At 39.2% G+C, this 20,912-nt stretch overlaps 2 protein-coding genes across 6 annotated transcripts in view; one reads left to right on the forward strand and one right to left on the reverse strand.

Annotated features, from left to right (window-relative positions):
• MCM9 (minichromosome maintenance 9 homologous recombination repair factor) overlaps positions 1-20,912 on the reverse strand; it is a 91,581-nt gene that overhangs the window by 54,715 nt on the left and 15,954 nt on the right. Inside the window, exons 6-8 of one of the 5 annotated variants that reach the window (XM_034990401.1) lie at positions 18,828-18,953; positions 16,840-16,959; positions 4,440-4,637 (exon numbers count right to left, since the gene is read on the reverse strand). In XM_034990401.1, the coding sequence (XP_034846292.1) occupies positions 4,555-4,637; positions 16,840-16,959; positions 18,828-18,953 (329 nt within the window). In that variant the 3' untranslated portion in view covers positions 4,440-4,554. Of the gene's footprint in view, positions 1-4,439; positions 4,638-10,023; positions 12,068-16,839; positions 16,960-17,917; positions 18,434-18,827; positions 18,954-20,912 lie in introns of those variants that run through there. The other 4 variants (XM_034990403.1, XM_034990399.1, XM_034990404.1 and 1 more) reach the window with 4 other exon arrangements.
• On the forward strand, positions 1,993-13,357 carry ASF1A (anti-silencing function 1A histone chaperone). The gene is made up of 4 exons (XM_034990405.1): positions 1,993-2,395; positions 7,261-7,376; positions 11,642-11,818; positions 12,960-13,357. Exons 1-4 carry the CDS (start codon positions 2,287-2,289, stop codon positions 13,170-13,172), a joined length of 615 nt encoding a protein of 204 aa, XP_034846296.1. The 5' UTR covers positions 1,993-2,286; the 3' UTR covers positions 13,173-13,357.

Raw genomic sequence — 20,912 nt, forward strand, 5'->3', positions numbered from 1 at the left:
CAGAGCCAATATTTGTGGCTTCCAGTGGACTATTAAGGAAGGTCATTTCTCCCTTAAATATGGTTGTATATGACATGTTAAACAAAAGATTTTAAAGAAAATAAGCCAAACTAGTGGTATCCAGGTTGATCTTTTCAGTTCTTGATGCATCAAGTTTTATGGAAGATGTACCTTATTATGACATACCTATGGTCAGACTGCAAAATACACTATTTTACCAAGCTTATAATGTCATTTTTATAAAGCAAGTAAATTAGAATCTCCTCTTAAGAGTGCCTGCAATAATCAGAAAACTGTATACACCATTCTCAAGGGAGTCATGTTTTAATCTTCAAAAGGCCATTTATCTTACATATCTAGTGTATCTTAACAGCGTACAGCAATTAACACTTTATCTTGGCTAGTGTTAGGACCAGCACTATTAGGAGTGAACAGAGAATATGGTTTATCAGTCACAGTAATCTGCATTTATCACCACACAAACAACTGGGCTTGAGGAAACCTTTTCTGGTAGGTTCTAGTTTACTGTTTAATCCATTGCCAATAAAATGAGAACTCCCCCTCTAAGTAGTTTTCCTAAATATGGGGAGGCCTGGTATTACCTGTGCCATATTAACTTTCAAAAGACCAGCAGATAAAGAAGCCACATCAACAGCAACCTACTTAAGTATGAACAACGCCCAAAGAATGACAACTCAAAATCCTGGGCACTATACTAAAAAACAACTCCTTCAGCACAGATGATAATTAAGAAATAATATTTTCTCTGAATTTAATTAGCCAAGGTCATTGGTTTCACTCAAAATACTGAAGGGAAAAAAATAATGGTTTATGAACAGCAGGTATTAAAAGCACTCTTTATAGCACTCTTACTAGGTAAACAGAAATTGCTCAACAACCCCACAAATGTGTTAAAACCTCTCCCTTTCCCCACAATGGTAGTCAAACAGCATAAATGAACTGACATGAATGCCAATGAATCAAGCAAAAACTCCTCAAAAAACTTGTCTGTGGTGCCACAAATTTTTATTTGGTAACGGTTTGTCATAAATTTTTTGAAAATCACATGTCCTGGTATGCTGCTGTCTTTACTCTTCCTTTCCCTTTCTTACCATATTTTTTGCCCTTTGGTTTCCTGACACTTCCATTTTCTCTTTTTATGTTCCTGTTATGCTCACCAAACGACAGAAACCCGCGGTGTAACTGATCACATCTCGAGCAATCTTTTTCTTATTCTAGGGCTTTCCAGATTAGAACGGGAGACCCAGGTGCAGCCCAAATATTACCTACTCAGATTTTCCAAGCAAAGTGTGCGTGGAAAAGCCTCTCTTCACCCTTCATTTTGTGTCTATTTAACTAACGGCGCTGTAGTGCCCAAACGCAGATATTGACCAAGAACCAGATTTCCAAAATGGCTTTGCTCCTTTCGAGCCGGCATAGGGTCTATAAAATACAATTTATTTCCACTGCAACCAACCCTTCTCTCTACCCCAAATGTTACCCTGTACGTAGACAGCGGAACCTAACCCAGTATAGACAACCGAATCACAGCTCTAAATTCAGTAGAAAGACGGCACAACCGTTGGACTGATGTAAAAAGAGCGTTAAAAGAAAAAAGAAAAAGAAAAAAACCCAAGCAGCAACCACACCACGCAAAAACCCGAGGGGCGGGCGTCACCCAAAATCGCGCCCTCCCGCCGCCTCGCCGGCCGCGAGCACGCCTCCCCGCCGCGGCCACGCCTCCTCCGTCCCCGCCCCGCCCCGCCGCGGCCACGCCCGACGTGAGGCGCGGGAGCCGCCGGGCCGGAGGCGGGGCCTGCGCCGCCCTTCCCCCCCAGCCCCCTCCCGCCGCCGCCGGCGGCCTCCGCGCGGGCCTCCCAGCCCGTATTCCACTCACTTTGTTCTCCGCCTTTGTCCTAATCCACACCAGCAGGTGGAGCCGCAGTTAAAGTTTCTGAGTCCATTCCGGGAGCGGGAGCCCATCTTGCTCGCCGCCGAGGCCCTAGCTGGAGGAGGAGGGTCAGAGCTCGGGTGCAGCCAATCGCGGGCAACGCTGCTAGTTATCAGAGCAGAATGGGCTGTAGTTTAGTGAAATAGGAAAGCTGCAAAACACTGTGGAGTGCTCCCGTGTAAATAAAAAGAGGAAAAAAAAGTTTCTCAAGTCGCCGCTGCACGACGTCGGGCAGGCGCCGGGGCGAGGGTCTGCGCTCTCCCGAGCGGCCGCGCGCTGGACTTTATTGTGCCGCAACAAGCCCCCGTTCCCATTGTTTGTGTTTTTTTCAAAATATGGCAAAGGTTCAGGTGAACAATGTAGTGGTGCTGGATAACCCTTCTCCTTTCTACAACCCGTTCCAGTTCGAGATCACCTTCGAGTGCATCGAGGACCTGTCTGAAGGTGAGTCGGGCGCCCGCCCGCCGCCGGGCTGTCAGTTGCGGGCTGCAGACGTTGAAAGTTTCCCGGGCCCGGCCTCGCGCGGGCGGCCGGTGCTCGGCGCCGGACGGGCGGCGGGCTCGGCTCTGCGGAGGGAAACTTGAAGTTGATGGACGACGGCCGCCGAGGCGCGCGCGGCGTTCGGCCGCAGCCGGGGCGCCTGCCGTGGCTCAACTTGCGAGGAACTTGTTCGAGCGGAGGTAGCCATGTTGTCAGCTTTGTCTGGCGGGCGGGCGGTTCGCGAGACCCGCAGTCGAGCCCGCGGCGCCGGCCGGGGGTCGCGCCGGCCTGGCCCCGCACCGCGAACGGCCTCCGCGGCCCCGGCACAGAGGTTGGGAAGGGAGAGGCATGTGTGTGGTCGCGCCGGCGAGTTAGCAGCGGAGCCATCTTACCAAGAGTAGAGAATTGGGCCACCGACCCCGGCGTCACGACGCCTCCTCTCCGCGCCGCGGGTGACGAACGCGGCGCCCCGCCTGCCCACCTTCTGCCCCCGAGCGAGAGGCAAATCCATTTTTAGAGCTTGTGCTGGAGTTGCCCTACTCTCTGGGGTGGCCGTGCCCGGCCGCTCCGGGGAGGAGAGCGAGGCTGTCCTCGCGCTGATTTCTGGCTCCCTGGACCAACCAGCGGGGGAGGCGGGCGCAGGCTCGGCCCCTCCGCGCCGCGGGCCGGACTCCGGCGCTCCCCGGGGACGGCGGGCGCTCCCCCGCGGCACTCCCCAGCCGGCGCCCGGGATGCTCCGGGCGCCCGGGGATGCTGGCGCGCAGGCTCGCCCGGACTGGCGTGGACTCCTGTTCCGTAACGACGGAAACCTCTCCTCTCTCTCAGGAAGAGAAATACTCCTAAGCTAGAAAGTTACATTTAACCCAAGAGCAGAAATAAGTAAAACACTGAAATAATTTCCAGGACTTAATCACTGGCTTCTTAGTGGTCCGAGAGACTTGTCTTCAAGAATGTGTTGAAATCTAATTAAAATAACTCCACATCCAAACACCCTGAGCATAAAACACCAAAGTGGGCTAAGAAATAAAAGGTAAAGTCCTGATAGCAATGCAAAAATTTTTACAATTTTTTCTAAGTTCGTTTTAAGGTCTCCAAAGATAGTTTTATATTATGTGCAGTAATATTTAGAAAGCTAAAACTTGCCAAGGTTTTTATCTTTGCTCTTAGATTTTATTAAAATAATCCAGTGCTTCCCTTTCAAAATTTGAGGAGAAAAAATTTAATTTCATCAATGGTAATTTTACAATTAAATAGGGGACATACTTACTTGAACCTACAAGTATATTTAACAAAGATGCATTTAAAATTATGCTAACCATGGTATATAAAGCATTTCATTTAAAAAGTTTTTAATCTCCACAAAATGTATTTTATGTAGGGTGTTAGTTTTCAAATTATAAAAGCAATACATGCTCATTGGAATAAACTTTTTAAAAGCTGTACATACATATAGAAAGTAACAGTCCTCTGTACTCAAATGCCTTCCACCATCTCCTGTAATTATAATTAACACTTTAATCTTTGCTCATCCAATAAGTATTAATGCATACATAAAGCATATATGCATATATATATTATATGTAGGTCACATTTTGAAAGACCATTTATTAAACTAATTTCTAATAGGCCACTGATAATAAAATTAAAGGGGATTTTTTTTATTACACTGAAGCCATTTGAGTACTTTCCCAGAGTACTACTATAATCATTTCAGCTATCAGGCCAATTTTTCATACCCAACAGTAAGTTTTCCTTTTTACTGCCAATTGCATATAAAAATGGGCAAACGCAAGAGAAACCACTGATCAGTCCATTCCAATGTACTATATGTTTTAAGCTTTAGAAGTTCTTCAAATTATAAGTATTTCCCAAGTGAGACTTTCCATTTTAAGAGCCAGTTTTAGGACAAGGATGATAGATGATTCAGGATGTTGCAGGGCTTTGACATTGGATGGTTGAAACCCACCATTCATGGAAGCAGAATTATGTTCCATTTTTAACTGGCATCTATTCAGAACTCGGCTGAATCACGTCAGAGTTTTTATGATATTAGTATCAACAATACACTTACTTCCAATTGTACTCCTCTTTCTAGGGCACTTATACTGGTTATTTAGCATTTTTCAAAAGAGTTTAAGCTGAGTCATACTGAAGCTGCAAAGGAATCTTTCAAAAAGGTGCCATGCTTGTGTACTCCACCTAGAGGCTATGTGGATTAAGGAAATTGAGTTTATTTAGCAAAAGCTTCTTACAAGTTCCATACTTTTATATTGCAATTCTTTAAAAAATTCTGTTCTTAAAATGAAACTACAGAATATTCTTAAGAGAAATTTTCACTTCATAATTTTGTCTTAAGTCCCAAGCCAGAGGTTGGCCACCATTTTTCATACTTAAACTTGGTAAGAGACTCAGGATATGTTTGATCTGATGGTTCCCAAGCTTGTACAAGTTTTGATTGACCTTCCTGCTAATCTTATGCCCTCTGTAGACTGCTGATTCTTTGTTTCTCTAACAGAATGGAGCCATTTTTTTTTTAAGTTGGTCAATATCAATAATTATAAGCTACTGTCAGTTGAACCCTTACAATGTATCAGAATTGAACATGGTGTTTCATGCTTTTAAGCTTCAGGCTTGTTCTAATTCCCAAAGATTACATACTTTACACTAACCACAGATCTTCCCAAGTAGGGTAATTAGTTTAAAATTCCCTTGGTGACTTCCCTCACTCCCAACCATAATTGCAGATACTTGCAGACTAGGGTTACCGATTAAATGAAACAATTAGTTAACTTTTTAAATAAATGAATAAACTCCAACAGATAACCTGTGCATCTGATTCTATCCCTTTTCCTCCTTTGAATACAGGGGACAGGGGAATGAAAGCAGAGTTTAGGAGTAAAACAACTGATGCTCATTTATAAATAAGTTACTGAGCATTCTAAACTCAGTAGCTACAGCAAGGATCCCATTAGCATAAAAATTAAGGTACAGGTGTTCACTGAGTTACAGTCTGTGCTCCTTAAGGGTAGATTATCTTTCCATGGCCTATCTCCTCACCCATCTTCCTCTTGCAAAAAAGGTGACGCTTGCTGCCTTTATCCTCAAGATTCATCCAGAGTGTGACTGCTTCTCATCCTCATGGCTACATGTGGTCCAAGCTACCATCAGTTTTTGCCTCAGTTGTTAAAATATCCACCTGTTTCTTCCCTCACCGTCTTACAGTCCATACTGAACACAGGATCCAAAATGATCCTTCTAAAATGAAAGCTGGATCACGTTACCCTTCCAATCAGAACCCTCCCAATGGCTTCCATTGCCACTCAGTATAAAAATCAGAAGTCTTTAATGATGGCCTTTAAAACTTTGCATAATCTGGCCATGCCCCTAACTGACCCAATCTAATGGTCAGTTATTTCCCCCTTTATTCAGTTTGCACCAGCCCTGGCCTCCTTGCTTTTTCTTGAGCAAGCTAATAAGCATGCTCCTACTTCCAGATATTTGCTATTCCTTCTAACAAGATATTCATATTGCTTCTTTCCTCTTTTAATCTTCATCAACAAATAAAAGATCTCGTGAGATGTCCGATGCAGGAGCACCTTGCATCTGGAAATATGCTAGAAGATGGAAATGTAAGTGGTCTAGGACAGAGCCATGAAATACATAACAGGTCCTCAGAAAATGACTGCTTAGTGAGAGAATAAAACTAAAGGAGCTTTTCCATAAATTGCAGTTTATCATACAGTATGAATAAGTAATACCTATACTATTTCTCTTACCTATTTAGGGAACAAAAATACACAATCACACAAAAATGGCAATACCATGGCAGCACTAAGTAGATTCTCAGTGCGTGACCTAGAAACACTCCTCTGGGAGTGCTGCCGTAGCCTTGGTGTAGTGAATCCAAGAGGTAGGCCACACAGTGCTAAACACCTTAGGACCAGAAGGTCTCAGAGGTGATTTGCAGTTGTCTTCCTCCCCCTACTAAAGAGGAGGTGGCTCCTTTGAAAGAGCAGTTGTTTTACTCACCTCTGGGTTCTTGTAGCAGAGCGTTCTGTAAAAGGTACTCAATAAAAGCTGAATTACATATAACAATTGCATGGAACGTCTTGGATTGCACTTTTTAATGTATCTTATTCCTCCTCATGCCTGTTCCCACCACCTATACTCCTGTATCAAGTGGTTATAGGATCCTTGGTTTCCTCACCTATGACATGAAGAGGTGCCATGAGGAAAAATTACCCGACTACAAATAATTTGACAGTTGATGAGCTGAAGCCTCTTAAACTTCTGAGCCACAAGGGAAGTTTGCTAATAATGATTTTCCCCACTTTGGAGCTCTTTGATAATTTGAATCTGTGCAACGTAATATGGGGTAGCCCTTCCAAAGTGTGCTTAGTGTTAGTAGCTTGTTAAAAGATGACATATATAAAAAAGGGGAGGGATTCCATAGGCCGAACAAATGGTAAATGCCGGATTAATGTTACTGGTGTTCTTTACTGAAGAAGTCTCAGAACACTTACTCTGCCAGTGTACTTTATGAATCCTCAAGACAAGGTTGTAGCATTTCCCAAGTTTTTGGCCATGTTGTTTTGTTTGTGAGGAGCCCTGCCCAGGGACTAGTGTTTCACAAAAGAACATTCTGAGAAACTCTGGTAAGAAATGTAAGAATTTAATAAGGAGCAATTCAGTATCCTTCTGGATTTTCTGCCATGAGAAGCCAATTTTAGCAGCCAATAAATGGCTTAAGTGGACATTAAAAGGGTCTTTGATATCATCTCATAATGTAGTCACTGAATATGAAATAATGTTTTGGTTTTTAACCCTAGACTTGGAATGGAAAATTATCTATGTGGGCTCTGCAGAAAGTGAAGAATACGACCAAGTTTTAGACTCTGTTTTAGTGGGCCCTGTTCCCGCAGGAAGGCATATGTTTGTATTTCAGGTAAGATGATTCTTGGTAAATATGTATGCCAAATATGTTTCTAAACCATTATCTCATGGTCCTTATCCATGTCCTCTTGGGTTAAGTCACTCTGCTTCTGCTGTATTCACTTTTTATCTGCTTCCGTTGTGTGCTGTGAGATGTTAATGTGAGGTTTACTCCAGAGTTTGCACAGCACACGGTAAAGCTTCCAGTGTCGTGGCACACATGGTGGTGAATTCGGGGCTCTTCCTGTGAATAGTCCTACAGTATCAGACTTTCAGGGTGGCTGTCCAGCAGCCCAATACAGGGGTTCATTGCATACTACTAACTGGCTTCGTTAATTATATGCATCTTCAGTTTATGGTTTCGTCCATTAGGAGGAATGATCACGAAAACAACAGCTTTATTTGAGCATAATCAGTAAATGAGCTAGGTTAATAAGTATGCTGCTAGATAGAGATCTACTGCATAAACTTGAATCGTTGGACTTAAGGTCTGGTGGTTTACTAAAGCATCTAATCTACACATATTAGAGAGGATTACTGTTACAAATCTACTGCTCTGTTTATTATTTGTTAGAGGAAATTCTAATACAAATTATGTTCTCAGCTATCACTGACAGTATTTGGGTCTGTGCCAAGGCTTTAGACACTGTCTTCTGTATTCAAAGTGTTACTTCTTTGAATCCATGTTAAATTGTTGTATAAAGCTATTCAGTCACTTCTCAATTATCCATGCTTATTAGAGGGAGATATTTATAAGTAGCCCAAAGAGTAGCCACAGGTTTAAAAAAAACCAAAAAACTATTAATTTTGTTACAAGTATTTCTATACAACAAAGTCCCCATTAGTTAAGTAGAACCTACTGAAAAGACTTCATCCAGAAAGAAAATTAACTCTTCCTATCCCTGCCCTCCCTTTTTTTCTCATTTCACGGATGGGACCAATGTAAATGAATACTGTTGGTCAGCTAATTCCATCAGATATGGGCCAAAAATTATAAACATAATGGTATCTCTAGAGTTGCTACCCATCCGTCCCTTCTAAACACAGATTTCAGAATCTTGGTCTCCTAGCCTTAGTGTTTTTTATTAAAAACCAACAAATAATTTCCTATGTTTCAACAAATGTTTAAGAAAAGCTCAAATATATTAGTTCAAATCTACTCATTAAAAGTGCTGTTAACCTGAATTATGTGAGTGCATAACGTTGATGAAAGATGTGGGTACCAGACAATGTGTAGAGGGAAGCACTGCAGTTATAGACCTGCTTCAGATCCTGGCTCTGTTGCTTATTAGACACGTGTGACTTTAGACAGGCTCCCTAGCCTCCCTTAGTCACACTAGTCGTCTATAAAATATGGATAATATCCTACCTCATCGGAATGTTATGAGGATTAAATGAGGAATAAAGCAGTTAAGTGCTATCACTGACAAATAGCACCCTACTTCTATTAGAACTAAATTTTTATTGTCTTAAGTTCTTGAAGTTGTTACATAAAAGAAGCAGTATTTGCTTTGACCGACAAGCTTGGAAAACCCACACTTCACTGATGATAATTCATGATGTGGTAAGAAACATGGATTGACATGTAGCGAGATACCTTTTTATGCTATTGTAAAACCTGCAAATAAATCCCTTGGCTTTGAAACAAACCCTTAAATGTCTTTTCTGTGTGTTTACGTTGTTAAGAACACTCTAAAGTTTTTGGCTTAGAGTGAATAATTTATTCAAAAATATCTCCCTCTAGTGATTTTCCAGTAGTTTTACCTTGGTATGAGTGTTTGTGTTGCCAAGAAGGACAGAGAAAGCACTACGCGATTTAAATCAGATGGTCAGCCTGTACATCTTACAAAATTCACCATTATCAGCAAAGAGACTAAAATACAGTTTTTGTTTTGTACTTTAAACAAACTGCCATGAATAAATATGCTAGTCAAAGACTAGCAGGAAGATGTCCAGACATCTGCCTAGTACTGCTGGTTGAAGTTAAAAATCTCTACCTATCACTTCATCCTAAGTGATCTGAGAGGCCTGTGGGTTTTTCTACTTGAATGTGAATTTGCCCAAGTTGAATCCTTTGGCAAACAAATTTTAAAAAACAAACATGGCTAGAACCAATCTGCTGAGGGGATGGGAAGCACTATGGGGGGAAGATCTCCATAGCAGTACTGAACTACCTCTGTTTCCCATTCTCCACTCATTTCCAGGACATTAGAATCTCTTTGGGTAACCTGGAAGTAACCTGACCCCTCTGGGGGGAGGGGGGGTGTACAGGATCTGTAAGACAAATAGCATATTCCCAGGACAGGCCCTCAGTCACCCTGCTGATCTCTTTCCAATCAGTCAAATTACTTCATGTCAGGAATTGAGTTACGAATGAATTTCAAAATACTAAGTATATACTCTGTGCCCAGAGCTGTGCCAGACATGAGATTATACAAATGAACTGGATAGAACTTTTGCCCAGGAAAAAGCTTAGAATCCCAGGGAAGACTGAAGGGTAAACATACTTATTTAGATTATTGGACACAGATTAGTAGAGGATGTGTGTCAAGTAATTTTAAGTGCAAAACCAGTATTATTTTACCTTCTGAATCAGAAAAGGGTTCACTGGGGTCACCTGGGTGGCTCAGTTGGTTAAGTGTCTGCCTCGATCTCAGCTCAGGTCTTGATCTCAGGATTTTCAGTTTAAGCCCCGTGTTGGGCTCTACACTGGGCATGGAGCCTTCTTAAGAAAGGGCTTCACTAAGGATACATTTCATGAAATTTAGAAAGATGAATATTTTAGGGTGTAGGGAAGAATCCTGCAGGCCAAGAGAACAGTATATGCAAGGCACAGAGGCATGAAAGATTACCACTGCATTTTAAAGAACTCTGTCTAATCCTAGAACAAAAGAAAGAGGTGTAGAATTAAAGGGAGTGTGAATGGTTGAAGACAAATTGTGAAGGGCCTTATAAATGCAGTTAAAGAACAGATTTTTACTTCAGAAATGGGAGTAATCTGGAGTTTTTAAAGCTGGTGAAGAAACAGGAACGGATCTTTGCCTAGCTAATGCTGGCAGTAGTGCAAAGAGCAGGTGAGCTGGGGGATTCCAGTTAGAAAGTTTCAGCAGTATTCCAGGTAAGAGAAGAAGATACGATCTGAGTCTTCAGAGATGAGAAATGTTGAGACTGGCTGGATATGGGAGTTAGGGAAGAAGGTATGGAAATTTTCAGCCTAGGTCGATGTTTTAGACTGGATAGATACTGTGCCTTTCTGTGTCATCTGCATGTAGTAGGTACACAATAATCATTAGTCTTTGATGATAATGGCCTGATTGAGAATGTCAGCCAGGGGTGTTCCCAAGCTACGGCACTGGCTGAAGCGTTCACCCAGGCCCAGGGATGTTCTTTAGTGTCCTGGCAAGAGTAAGCTAATCTGCTGGATGAGCTTCATCCATTCACCACTCAGAATGGCTGCCTCAGGTCACACTCAGATGCCTTACTGTCACTGCCCATCAGCCCATGACTCTTTCCAACCAGTCTCCTTACTGCCTCTTGCACTGCCATGGATAGGACCCTAGCCTTTGCTCATGCTGTTAGCCTTCTCTAGCTCACTTGCTTCACCTTCTGCATTCCTCAAGATTCAGCGACCTGATTCAAAACAGCGTCATTAAGTATATCTTCTTAAACCAATCTTTACCTTCATTGTATTTCCATAGTATGTGTGGTTTAAGTAGTACACTATATTTTAGTGCCTATCAAAGTCATTCACAACAGACGATTAATATTTTTGAAAATCTGCTATAGAGCTATTTCTATTCCATTTTCAGTCTTACGTTAATTTACTATTAGAATATCTGTGCAGGGTAGGAGAGTGGGTATGAGAAGGTGTCCCGAGTATAAGAAAGAAACTAGTATAATAAATATTTGCTGCCAACAGGCTGTGTGGAGTTCATTGAATATTTACCAATTTTGGTTTGGAAATTATGACTGGAATCAATTAGACTATTGGCTTAATCCCTCATGAACTACCACATAGTCTGACTAGATTTATCTTCCTATAAAAGTAGTGAAGTTTTCAGGTGCCCAGAATAATTAGGTATACTGTAGAAAAATAATCGAACTATATTTTCTGACTATAAGTCAAACTCAAAACTAAGCATTTGCCTTCCCAGTATGATTTCCAAGTTTTTGTTGCTATGCCCTTAACTGAGGGTGCTCAGGGTAACCAAAACTCCAGTCTTGCTTGCAGTTAACAGCCTTTTGTGATGTGTTTCTTTTCTTTTTAAATTATTCTAGGCTGATGCACCTAATCCAGGACTCATTCCAGATGCAGATGCAGTAGGTGTAACAGTTGTGCTAATTACATGCACCTATCGAGGTCAAGAATTTATTAGAGTTGGCTATTATGTAAATAATGAATATACTGAGACAGAACTAAGGGAAAATCCGCCAGTAAAACCAGACTTTTCTAAGGTAATGTTCTGACTGTTCTTTTTCATTACTTTTACTATACTTTTTTTTTTAAGTAGATGCCATTTCATAGTATATTATGAAAATAGCTTGGAGACAAAATAAATTTGAGGTCCTTGTGCCTCAATGGGCAAACTAACCATTCCATTCCCATCCTTGACCTCAGACCCTACCTCCTGATGAATCATTAGTAATTAATGTTGGTCAGGCACCTTCAGAGTCTCTGATGGTTTAGAAAGTTGAAAGTGCCTCCTGTAAGAAACAAGATAGTTGTTTACAACTTTCTCTATGGCATTTCCCATACATCATATGTATTAGAGATTAAACCAAAGGTCTTAAGTATTTCTGGTTATGGAAAACAGCTTCTGAGTGAGAAGCTGAAACTTGTGCTTCAGAAATACAGATTCTCAGAAATACTTCCTATTTTATGATTTTTTCATTGGAACCTGTAACAGCTTAGTAACTGGTGACTTATGTGAGATTGAACACAACACTCCCTCTGCCCGATCATGCAAGAAAAATTACATGGGGAGTAGAATGGAATGTTCTTTCTGATAATTAGGCTGCAATATTTAATCCTGGTATGGGACCTTCCCGTGACTCAATGTATTAGTTACCTATATGGCACCTTGTATAGCAAAAAACAAGTAAAAAACTAGAATACTGTTTCTGAGAGTGAACCATAATAATTAAAAGGTAGGAAACCACTAATAATGAGAGGTTATACTTGGGGAAATTTTTATTTTCTTTGAAAATATTACTGAAGAGACACCATATCAATCCAAAAAGCAAGGATGCTAGTTAGATAAGCATCCTATGAAGAATTCACCCTCAAAAAAGAAGAGATTCTCTCCCTTTTAGGAAACAGAAGCATAGAGGGGTTATTTTGTTGGTTAGTAAATGTTCTGGATGAATTCCCTCAGATTCTCCATATCCTTTCCATTATGCTAAAATAATTTTTCTGCTGTAGCCCTAGTCCTTGTGTATTAGTTATGTTTAAATTGCTTTACTTAATTTTATGCCTTTGTAAATGAACTTAAGCCCTTTAGGAGTACTGATACAAAGAACCATTTTATTAAGCTATTTGTATATGGTATCTAACTTTCTTAATGCTGTCTATTTATATATTTCCTTTTTCCTTTAGCTTCAAAGGAACATTTTGGCATCTAATCCCAGAGTTACAAGATTCCACATTAATTGGGAAGATAACACAGAAAAACTGGAAGATGCAGAGAGCAGTAATCCAAATCTACAATCACTTCTTTCAACAGATGCATTACCTTCAGCATCAAAGGGATGGTCCACGTCAGAAAACTCACTAAATGTCATGTTAGAATCCCATATGGACTGCATGTGACCACCTGCCATCCCTTTAGTACAAATTAAGCTATAAAAACACACAGAACTATTTCCCTGAAATTCCGTAAGTACATAGTCAAGACACAATGTGAAGAATTTGTTTAAAAACATCCTGTAGAAAGTTTATAAGAAAACCAGTATTTGAGCAAATTGTGGAATATAAATACAACTATTTTTAAGTAATTTTTTTCTCTAATGTGTTATTTTATTTGTTCTGAAACTAATCTGATTAAAACATATATATTATTTTCTTCTCCTCTATATGTAATTAAAGCACTTATAAAGAAAAATATAAATCATAAGACCAGGTTGTAAAGCTGTCTTAGCCTTTTGGACAATAATCTTTGGACCACTATTTTACTGGCCTTCAGAAGAACAAACTTCCGACTTCAACTAAAACGTTTCTTCCTGTGATAAATAGTTTGGTTTAATGTGAGGGGCAAATTTCCATTCTTTTTTGTCATGTCCTTAAAGAAAGGATTTGAAGTCAAGTATATGCTACCACAAACTTTAGGACCTGATTTTCTAGGCCACCATACTAGCATGGCTACTATTACATGGAATGTTAGACAACATTCAGTTTGGTTTCTAAGATGATAACAAATGTGGTTAATTGTTCTTAAGGTCCTTTGGCTATGGTTTTTGTTTTGTAACAGTTTAGGACATCAGAATACTCCTTGAATCATATATCATTTTTACCCAGTGAATTCAACATGTCAAGAGCAGATATAAACTCGCTAAGTTTAAGAATAGGATATTATAATGACTTAGATCTATTCATGAGATTTATAAAAATACTATGACCTTAACTCTTCAAAACTGACTTGGTAGATCATCTGTTGCTGGCAGCATTTATTTAAAAAAAAAACAAAAACAGTGGATTTCAGAAGGTGTATTTAGCTTTATCATAATAGATAAGTCACTATTTTGGAAATATATATATTTTCACACATGTGGTACTCTTCTCCATATTCCTTAACACTCATGCAGGATAAGATTAGGCATGTTTGTGGTTGACATATTTTAGATAACCTTTCCAGATAAGTTTTTTTAAAAGCAATCTTGGAAAGGAATACATTAACTAAGTGGGCCAAAGTGTTCTTTTTCTTTGATGAGAGCTAGGTCCTTCCTCAAAGTTTCTTATGCTTCATTAAATTAAGTGTAGAACACTCTCATTACTCTTGCTGCTAAGCAAGACATTAGCCATATGATGCAGTTATGCAGTGCCTTTATATCTAGAACTTTTATACTGCACTTTTTAAAGCTTTTAGTTTGAGGAAGGGTAAAGGGCATTTGTCTGAATATGGATTCTAAGTTGTATATATTTCCTGTCATTCTAAAAAAGAATTTGTGAAGCAAATTTCGCTAAATGTTAAACTTTGAAATTTAATATACCAGATTATTAAAATTCTGTCCACTAACTAGTTCATAGATTTTAAAAATAAAATACATCCAACTGTTAAAACTATATGAAGAAAATTTCATTTTTGTCTAATTGCAATTAAAGGAAAATGTTAAAATATTAAAATGAAAATAAAAGTAAAATTTTCCAACAAAGAGCTCAGTGATTAATATAACAAGAACAAGATATGTGCTTGTTAGAAATGAAGCATATATAAGCCAAATTACCAAATAAAGCAATTTACTGCTGAGTTTTTAATTATAATGATTGATTCGTATTGACACCAAGGGTTAGGTTTTTACATCAGGTTGTAAACAGCTAATTTTCACAAAAGGTTGAGACTTAGCTTTTAAGTCATCTCTTAAATTTTTATGCTGCTGTAAGATTTAGAATTCAACTATTAGGCGCTAAGAAGCTATAGCATGGGGTTTTATTTTCCCCATTTCGCTTCATTTATAGACACTATCTGAATTACAGCTAAAATGTTTGGAGCAGTTTTCCTCCTTTTTGATCACAGTAAATGGCTCTGTCATGAAAAGATAAACATGAACCAATTACTTATGCCACAGGAGAGAGAAGCAAGTAGGCTAGAGGGAATGAGGTATCAGTTGAGCTAAGAAAACATTCAGGAAATCTGAGGAGCATGCATGCATTTGTTCATTTATAACTTTAGGCTTCCATGTGGTCTTATCGTTTGGTTTTAAGATTTGGGGTTTCTGATTTTACCAAGAAAGTCTATGGCAGCAATTTTCAAAACTTTTTACTGTAATCCCTGATTTAAAAAAAAAAAGTATGACCCTGCAACACAAGTATTTATGTTAATTTTCATGAAAATGCACCCATATAGTGCATCTTTATTGTGTGCAGTACATTCTGGTATCTTTTATTGTATTTCATTTTTAAAGTGCTGGTTTTGACCCCCTGAACTGACATTTATGACTCTTAGGGGTTGCGATACCCAGGTTGAAGAAAGGCTAGTCTGGCCTTTTGAGTAGATGAGACTTAGCAATAACTTTTCTATCATTCTGAAATTTATATTCCCCATACCTGTCTTTTCTCTTATATTTGGATTATGATCTTGACATTAAAAAAAGAGGGAAAAGTGCTAGTGTAGTCAATCAGCAGCCATTCACTTGAAAACTGTCCAAATATTCTGAAATAACTAGTAGCCCATCAGATGGCCTGGACTCATTTCTTGGCCCTCCATATAATTAACTTAGGAAACATTCCACATAATTACTTGGCAAACACTTCTATTTGTTTGTTACTGGTATCATTTTATACAGAACTCTAGAATACTGGGTCATAAGAATTTTTAAATGCACATAAAGTGTTCTTTATATATTCTTGCCTACTACCCTTCCAGTACGCTGAACCTTGTCTACGCCTCTACATTCACAAATCCCTTCTCATCCATGCTTAATGTACTATTCAGTTAAATTTCAAAATCTGAGAGCCTCTTAGAATGGGGCTTTCCTTATGTAGGACCATTAATGCAGCATTTGCTGCTTTGTGAGAAGTTTTATAGTGTAAGTTTCTCATAAGAAATTTCAGCACAGGCTTCCCTTAGTAAATAGCAAAGAACATTTGTAAAATGGGTGAAACCAAAGGCCTATTACAGACAGAAGTAAAGGAGAAATATTTCCCCAATCAAAACAGTGTAAAATACAAAATGGCATCAAGACATGTTTTCTAAAAATTTTCCTAAAGTTACTTTATAATCAAATCCTGACATTCTATCTGCAAAGGCTTTTAAATGTACTTGAAGAATCATCATCACAATGTATGAATGAAGCTCCACAATGCAATGAAAGTATGCTTTCCACAGATTAAGACAAATTTTCTACCTAAGAATTTTCAGTAGGAGCTACTGTTGCCATGAGATCTATAAGCACAAAAATGCCTCAAGCTCTACGCCATTGATCTACTTTGGTAAAGTGAGATTTTTTCCCATTTATCTCAACATTGTTTACTAGGTCTTCATAAAATGCCAGATGGTGCATGCTTTTTCCACATTAAATAGGATCTTTCAAAACTAAGATGCAAAAAGATATATGGGATAAGTTTTAGGAAAATAAGTGAAAGTGGAGCTTTTAAAATACTTTCTTAGAGCTACAAAAGTACTACATATTTTCTTCAATTTTTGCTAGTAACTCAAAAATTAGCTTGAAATTTATCCTATGTTAGGTACTTTTTCATCAGAAAAACATTGTGCTAGTGTCTGTAGTAAAGTTCAATTAATTGAAATTGTCATGTAAAATACCTGCACTAGTAGATCCAATTCCTGTGGTGAGCACAGAGCGTGGTGTAATCTTTGCTGCATACTTGAGGAATTGAGATTTCCCTGTGCCAGGATCCCCAACCAATAAAAGATGAGATTCACCTAAAATAGTTAATAAAGTTTTAAATTTCTATGAAAAGACCTATGAATAAGTATAATTAATCAGGAAGAAAATGGTCTACTTGGAATGCCAACAGAATTTATATTTTATGTTTTTGCTATATACTTAAGGTCACTGAAGGACAGACTTAACTAGATATCCTCAGAAAAGTTAACTATCATCATAAGTAACAATCTTTAAGTGATTTCTGAATGTGACTTAAAATCTAAATTAATAAACTTTGTGTTATTTCCAGATGTTCAGGCGTATGTTTAACATTTTAAAAATTTTTGGCTTATAAAGTTTCTGATTTTATTTAATCTATTTTTATTTTATTAAAGATTTTTTTTTTTAAAGATTTTATTTATTTATTTGACAGAGAGAGACACAGTGAGAGAGGGAACACAAGCAGGGGGAGTGGGAGAGGGAGAAGCAAGCTTCCCGCAGAGCAGGGAGCCCGATGCGGGGCTCTATCCCAGGACCCCGGGATCATGACCTGAGCCGAAGGCAGATGCTTAACCGACTCAGCCACCCCGGCGCCCCTTAATCTATTTTTTTTTTTTTTTTTAAGATTTTATTTATTTATTTGACAGAGAGAGACAGCAAGAGAGGGAACACAAGCAGGGGGAGTAGGAGAGGGAGAAGCAGGCTTCCTGCTGAGCAGGGAGCCTGATGCGGGGCTCGATCCCAGGACCCTGGGATCATGACCTGAGTTGAAGGCAGACGCTTAACCGACTGAGCCACCCAGGCGCCCCTTAATCTATTTTTAAATATCAAACTACTTGATTACATCTTTCCATACAAGCCATACAAATATTTTATTCCATTTTTATTCAAGTATTTTTAAGTGTTCAGTGCTTTATAAGTGCTTTATAAGTATCAAATCACTTATGATTGTAATAGTTAAATGACCTTTTCATTTTATGAAAATTTTAGTAATTTAATGAAATATCTACCTTAAAGTACTTATTTTCAAATGTAACAAATGAACATATGAGTATCTTGTGGTATGTATTATCTCACTGATCAATTTATTCAGTAATATTCAAGTATTTCCTAAATACATTAATAGGAAACTCCTACTTAAGCTCAACGTTTAGCAGAGTGCCTTGCAATTAATAGGTGATCAAAACATACAATACACATAAACTTTATTATACTTACTATTCTATACCATACCATACGGTTTTAGAAATCTTATTAACAGTCTTGTTTATAACAATGTCCTTTTAGTCTTTGGTTATTATGACCCTCAGGCGGCCTATATAAGGGCCATAATAAACCTACGCTATGCCAGATTCAGGTCAGTTAAACGTGTTAGCCGCAAAAGAGCTTTCTGCCATTTGAACGTAATTATACACTTAGAGTTATCTTCGCTTGAACGTGTGACCTACAGCAGCACCTCATGGCAGATGGCACTTCTGCTTACCTACCAGCAGAAGGGGAATCAGCAGGCAGATGACTGAGAGCAGCAGTCTGAGAAAAACACACTAACAGTCACAGATGGAGAGATGCTGACTTGGAGACCTTAAAAAGCACTATTTCTAATCTTTTCCTCTTGAAGACAGACTGGGGATCCAATGAAAAACATAGTAATCAAAAGGTAAAGGTTTTATTTTGTGTCACCCTTACAGATTGGGGCAAAAATATATGTACATCAAAAAACTTAATATTTCTTTTAGTCTTTGGAATTCTAGAAATTACTTTTTGATATATAGATGCCGGACTAAGTATTAGGCAACTGTCAGCTTTAAAAGATTATGGTTAGAAAATAAAGCTCGACAAGTCATTTTTATTCAGGAAAGAAAAATTCTAGCTTCTCACCTTGTATGTATTAACATTTCTCAAAAAGTTTTAAGTAGGTACTAACCTCTGACCCGTGTTCCTGTAGCATCAGTCCTTTGAATCCCACCAGCCAGCACCATGGCCACAGCAAGCTTTACTAGATACATCCCAAAAACTTGAGGGCACAAGCTGGCCAATATTTCATTCCTTCCTAGGAAAGGCAGAAAGATCAGATGTTACCGACAGTTTTCAAGAAATCCTATCTGAAATTTCCCTTCTTATCCTAACTTCCTAGAAATATACTCTGTCATCTAAAATGATCAAGAGGACCATTTCTAAATGCCTAAAAGGAGAAAAGGAGTAAATAACTGTTTTGGTCCTAAAACACCTTCTCTTATTAATGCCATATAGAAAAAGTCTGCTTTTTATTGTTTTTTATTTTTATACCTAAGTTTCCATAAATTTATCATACTTTACAAGGGACAGAAAGGAATCTCCTTTATTCCCTCATTAAGCCAACATTATCCCTTTAAAATACCACTGCACTTTACTCTGCTTAGTCTAAATAAAATGAAGGTGCTCGATCTCAGTAAGTCAGATTGCAGGAGCCAATAATCTATAAATACAAGAGGTACTTGTAGCTCATGGAGCTTCTCCAGAGGTATAAGAGAAGTAAAATAATCTACCCTGTGAGTCAGTTCAGCATTTGCTCTGAACAGTTTGGTAAAGTCTGTTTTATGTAGAATAATGTTACCAGGGTATCAGAGTATTAAAAAAATCAATATAAACTATAATTCTAGCAATCCAAGCTGGAAGTCTTGGATTCTCCTGATGTGTTGTTGTTTTTTAAGATTTTATTTATTTATTTTAGAGCATGAGCAGGAGGGGTAGAGGGAGAGAGAGAGAGAATCTCAAACAGACTCTGTGCTGAGCATGGAGCCCAACTTGGGGCTTGATCCCAGGACCCTGAGATCATGACCTGAACCGAAATGAAGAGTCAAGAGGCTTAGCCTGATCTCATGCCCTTTTTTTTTTTTAAGATTTTTTTTTTTTTAAAGATTTTATTTATTTATTTGACAGAGAGACACAGCGAGAGCAGGAACACAAGCAGGGGGAGTGGAAGAGGGAGAAGCAGGCTTCCTGCCGAGCAGGGAGCCCGATGTGGGGACTCGATCCCAGGACCCTGGGACCATGACCTGAGCCGAAGGCAGACACTTAATAACTGAGCCACCCAGGCGCCCCTTAAGATTTTTTTATTTATTTGACGGGGTTGGGGGTGGCACAAGCAGGGGGAGCAGCAGGCAGAGGGGGAGAAGCAGGCTCCGTGCTGAGCAGGGAGCTGGATGCAGGGCTCGATCCCAGGACCCCAGGACCAGGGGATCATGACCTGAGCCGAAGGCAGACGCTTAACCAACTGAGCCACCCAGGCGCCCCAATCATGTGGTTTAAATAAGAGAATATCACTGTCTTGAGTTTCTGTTTTCAGAAATGTCAAAACACCAAAACTGAGAATCTGCCTATGCCACATATAAATAAAGTAGGTATTTCATTCGATCACTGGCCTAATTAACCAGCAGGGGCTCTTAGAACCTATGACATCCTAACAAGCCTGTCCTGAGCTTGTCTTAACTTATGTGGAATCCACTACTGTGATGGTACTCTATCTACATGCTGGCAACTGTTGCGTGTTTCAGGACTTCATGTTTGTGCTCATGTTCCAGAGGTAGTTCTTTTGAAGAGGAAAATAATCATGTAAATACTTAGCTCATTATTCCAGTTCCAGAAGCTTTTCTGACAAAGCATTAAGGGAAAGGAAAGGGGCTTCCTCCAGAATTTATGGCCTTATACACAAAGGCTACTTTTTGTAATGAATCAGAATTGATCCAATGGCAATGTGGGGTGATATGACCTGGGATGGCAGAAATGGTGAAGAAAGAAAACCTTTTAGTAAAATGGGAATTAGAAAAAAGAATTAGTAAATCCTAGAAGGCAGTTCATTAAGTGCCAGAGAGAATCTCTTCCTTTCCTGAGGGAGAAAGCCCAGAGGAAAAAAGATGACGACGGTTCGGGATCTAAGCAAATAAGACACCATAGCAGGTAGGTAAGTTCTGACCAGACTTACACATACAAAGAAGGAGGGACTAGCCCCAACAGGCAGGTTTCGATGTAG

This window comes from Mirounga leonina, unplaced genomic scaffold (genome assembly GCF_011800145.1).
Source record: "Mirounga leonina isolate KUSES-001 unplaced genomic scaffold, KU_Mleo_1.0 Mir_53, whole genome shotgun sequence".
NCBI classification, from domain to species: domain Eukaryota; kingdom Metazoa; phylum Chordata; class Mammalia; order Carnivora; family Phocidae; genus Mirounga; species Mirounga leonina.